Consider the following 3,977-nt stretch of genomic DNA (forward strand, 5'->3'; position numbering starts at 1 on the left):
ACCCGGTGCACAGTAAGTATGCACTAATGGAAACGCATTTTCTACAGAGATACTTGGTTTTATCCAGGTTCAAAGAAAAGGTGGAGAGACTCAGCTTGCGGCCGCTTTCCTCAAATGAAGCCCCGCCCCCTTCAGGTGGGCCCATCGGGAATAACGGGGTGCTAAGACGGGGCTGGGGGCAAGGAGGAAGGGGTCTGAGGCTGTGTGCTTCGGGGACTCCCAAATCCCTGACGTCCTTTGGAGGAGGGGAGGGAAGCTTTGACCCTGTGGAGGAAGAACTTGCCAACTGACACCAGCACAGAGTTTATTCACAAATAAATAAATACATACTAGGCAGAGCTCCTGCCTGTCTCCCAAGTGTCTACCCTCTGAGCCCCTCCATCGCGGGAGGGGTTGCGGAAGTCCGTCCTAGGTGGGGACCGGCTCTCACTTCCAGCGATGCCCATGCCGGTATCTTCGGTGCCCTCTTTCAGGAAAGGGAGTCTGGAGAGGGACCGCTTCGAAGGCGCGGAGGCCAAAAAGGCGTCGGTGCTCACAGAACTGGGCGCCAGATGTCCGCCGTCACTTCAACTTCTCAGGCCGGCGGCCACTCCAGGGGCAAGAGGGGCATCGAGGTCTCCAGCAGGGCCAGTACGTCGCCGGGAAAGAGCTGGAGGAGACAGGGGACAGCGTGGTCCTCAGCGTGAGGCCGCCGAGCCTGGGTGTCCGCGCTCGCGAGCTCCGCTCTCAGGGGGGTCCCCAGTGTCCCCCTCCCTTCCCTCGCCGCTCAGGCGCCCTGCGCACGCCAACCGTGTCGCTCCAGAGAGCGAGCAGGCGAGGCCGGGCCGCCGGTGGGGGAGCCCCACGGGGGGCTCATCCCCGGAGTGTGAGGTGGGGATATGAGACGGCAGGTAGTGCCACCCCACGACGGCGCTGAGCCGGGAGGGAGTTCCGCGCGAAGGAGGGCGATACTAACCGGGGATGAGGGGCTCGGCTCCATCGCCGGTCCTTGCGGGCACGCCGCCCCGCGGTCGTATAGCACCGGAGGGTCGCGCAGCTCGGGCGCTGCCAGGGCTCCGGAGCAGGCGGGCGGGGACCCCCAGGACACCGCGGCGCCGGCGGCCGAGCCGGAGCAGCAGCCTCGCGTCTGCGCCTCCGCGGGGCCGCCGTCGGGGCACAGCGCGCAGCCCCGAGGGGGCGCCGCGTCGCCGCGTTGCCGGCGCCGGTGCTGCAGGCTATCCTCGCTGAGGCCCAGCACGGCCGACAGGTGTCCGATGTAGCGGATGGCCAGGCGCAGCGTCTCGATCTTGGTCAGGCTCTGGCCGGCGGGCGCCACAGACGGAGGCAGGAAGCGGCGCAGCTCGTGGAGGGCGCGGGCGAGCGTGCGCATGCGCAGCTTCTCGCGCTCGCTGGCGCTCTGCCGCTGCCCGGCGCCCAGGCGGCCTACCCGCGCGCCTCGCCTCCCAGCTGCCCGGGCGCGGAGGGCGACGCGGGTGGCCGGGCTCCCGGGGCTCGGCACGGGGCTGCAGGCCGGGACGCTGCCCCAGGAGTCCGGGGACGAAGCGGGGGAGCAACCGCAGTCCGCGTCGGCGGCCGGCGGCGGCTGAGCTGGGCCCCAGCCTGCCGTGAGCATCCAGGACTCAGAGAGCGGAGGGCACAGGGGCTGGGCCATGGCAGCGGCGGCGTGTCTGGGGGCTGGCGGCCGGCGACCGCTTTATCCCCGAGCCCCGAAGTGTGAAGTGGCCTCTTCCAGGCCGCATCAGCACTTCAAAGGGGGCTCGGGGGCCTATCGGGGGCGGGGCTTGACCCTTTGAACCAATGTCGGGGTGGGGGTTGCGGGGGGCGAAGGTGTCGGCCTGTTGGCTGCGCCAGGTTGGCCCCACCTGGGCCCTCGCATGGACACCTGACCCGGACACTCCGGCCTTCTGCTTGTGCCAGTGGCAGGCGCTGTCCAGGGTGTTGGACCAGCTCAGCAGGCTAAGGGAAGACAGGTCAGGGAACTGCAAATTCTGGTACTTAGGTTTGGGGCTGCCTTCACCTGTCGGAAACCTTATGCAAATTCTTGTTTTATTGAGGGTTTTCCTGGTGGCTCAGTGGTAAAGAATCTTCCTGCCAATGCAGGAGACATGGATTCGATCCCTGGTCCAGGAAGATCCCACACACCTCGGAGTAACTAAGCTCAGTGCACCACATTTATTGAGCCTGTGCCCTAGATAGAGCCCAGGAGCGGCAACTTCTGAAGCCCCCGCGCACCCTAGAGCCGGAGCTCTGCAACAAGAGAAGCCACCGCAATGAGAAGCCCATGCACCACAACCAAAGAGTAGCCCTCGCTTACCCGCAACTAGAGAAGAGCCCACGCAGCAACCAAGATGCAGCAAGCCAGAATTAAATAAATGCTTAAAAAAAAAGTTTTCTTGAACCTTCGTTTCCAGTTTGTATAATGGGGGAGAAGGAAACGGCAACCCACTCCAGTATTCTTTCCTGGAGAAGTCCATGGACAGAGGAGCCTGGCAGGTTCATACAGTCCACGGGGTCGCAAAGAGTCGGACACGACTGAGTGACTAACACAGGCATGCTGTGGCAGCAGGTCCCTGGACTCCTGTAGAGGCCAGGAGGGCGTGGGGCCCTGACTCCATGTTCCTCCTCCAGGGCAGACTGGTCCTGGGGGTACCCTTCCCTGGTGGTGGTGAGTGGGAGAGACGAAGCTATCCGGGGTAAATCCAGAAAGCTGGCAGAATCTGGGCAGGCTGGTGAACCATCTGAGCTGGAGGAGAGGAGCCCTGCTGCCCTCCAGGACACCCTCAGCCTGGCAGGGTCAAGGGATTGGCCTGTTGCCACAGCTGCCACCTCTGGCCTTTAGCTGGTATCCCACCACTTTGGGGCAGGAATAACGGGCTTTGCTAATGAAATGTGAGTGACAATGACACAGAAAAAGCACTTCAGAAAATTCAGAGTAATTCCCTGGTGGTCCAGTGGTTAGGACTCCGCGCTCTTACTGCAGGGGCCCCAGGTTCTATCCCTGGTCAGGAAATAAGATCCCACAAGCCACAGCATGGCAAAAAACAACAACAACAACAAACAAACACCCCATCATGATAAAAATTCTCAGCAAATTTAGGCTAAAGGAGAACTTTCTCAGTCTGATGAAAGGCATCCTCAGGGAACCTACAGCTCACAGCATACTAAATAGGGAAAGACTGAAAGATTTCCTTCAATACTCAGAGCAAGGCGAGGATGTTGGCTTCTACCCACACCTTGTCAATGTTGGGAGGTGGGGGTCTCACCTTTGGAATAAGGAAAGAGAAATAAAAGGCATATGGATTGGAAAGGAAGAAATAAAACTGTCTCCATTTATGGACAACATGATTGTCCACATGGAAAAGCTCAGAGTGTCTGCAATCGCCTGCCTGACCCTTTGGGTCTGAGTTTACATGTCACAATAGCTCCTTCATGCATGGAGGTCTGCTCTCCAGCTGAACTGTGAAGTGTTTGGAGTTTGGTCTCATGTCTTCCAAAGAAGTGGTGTCTAGGGTTTCTTTCAGAGGTCTGCTGTCTTGCGTCCCCCAGGCTTCCAGTTCTGTGAGACTCATGGGTGAGCTGGTTTGTAGCAAAGAAAGCCAAGTGACTTGGTACCTTCTTCCTGAGCATCTTTGCTCACTACCACCCCTCTCCCCTTGTCTCCTTTCTCTTCTACTGCCCTTGGCCTCTCTTTACCCCCTACTCTGCAGTCTGTCTCAGCAGCCCCAGATGCTTATGCCCATGATCACATATAGGAGAGACAGTGCCAACCCACCCCTGGAGAGAAGGGCTAGAGTCCATCCCATGGACACATGCCACAGGGCCCATTGGCTCCCTAGGAGAGCCTGGCCTACGAGGCCCCTCCCAGGCATGCAGCTGTCAATATGGTCTGCCCTGTCTGGATCCTGGACAATGGATGGAGTTCTAGATCCACGCCAAGAATCTGGCATTAGACCCCCCTTTAATCACACTTGACTGGA

The 3,977-nt window shown here is 60.0% G+C and overlaps 1 protein-coding gene and 1 long non-coding RNA gene across 2 annotated transcripts; one reads left to right on the top strand and one right to left on the bottom strand.

Annotated features, from left to right (window-relative positions):
• Positions 1-287: 287 nt before the first annotated feature.
• On the bottom strand, positions 288-1,714 carry MESP1 (mesoderm posterior bHLH transcription factor 1). The gene is made up of 2 exons (XM_070775125.1): positions 956-1,714; positions 288-649 (listed from the first exon to the last, which is right to left on the bottom strand). Exons 1-2 carry the CDS (start codon positions 1,649-1,651, stop codon positions 575-577), a joined length of 771 nt encoding a protein of 256 aa, XP_070631226.1. The 5' UTR covers positions 1,652-1,714; the 3' UTR covers positions 288-574.
• On the top strand, positions 1,468-2,398 carry LOC139178181 (uncharacterized). Its single transcript, XR_011562568.1, has 2 exons — positions 1,468-1,604; positions 2,197-2,398. It is a non-coding gene; the product is annotated as an uncharacterized lncRNA (long non-coding RNA).
• Positions 2,399-3,977: the final 1,579 nt, after the last annotated feature.

The sequence above is a fragment of the Bos indicus genome, chromosome 21 (assembly GCF_029378745.1).
Source record: "Bos indicus isolate NIAB-ARS_2022 breed Sahiwal x Tharparkar chromosome 21, NIAB-ARS_B.indTharparkar_mat_pri_1.0, whole genome shotgun sequence".
In the NCBI taxonomy this organism is placed as follows: Eukaryota; Metazoa; Chordata; class Mammalia; order Artiodactyla; family Bovidae; genus Bos; species Bos indicus.

What these genes read in the sequence shown, in the direction of transcription:
- MESP1 (XM_070775125.1), bottom strand. Translation starts at nt 1,651, where the DNA reads ATGGCCCAGCCCCTGTGCCCTCCGCTCTCTGAGTCCTGGATGCTCACG. An exon ending in AGCCGAGCCCCTCATCCCCG is followed by an intron (nt 650 to 955) that starts GTTAGTATCGCC and finishes TGTCTCCTCCAG; the next exon opens with CTCTTTCCCGGCGACGTACT.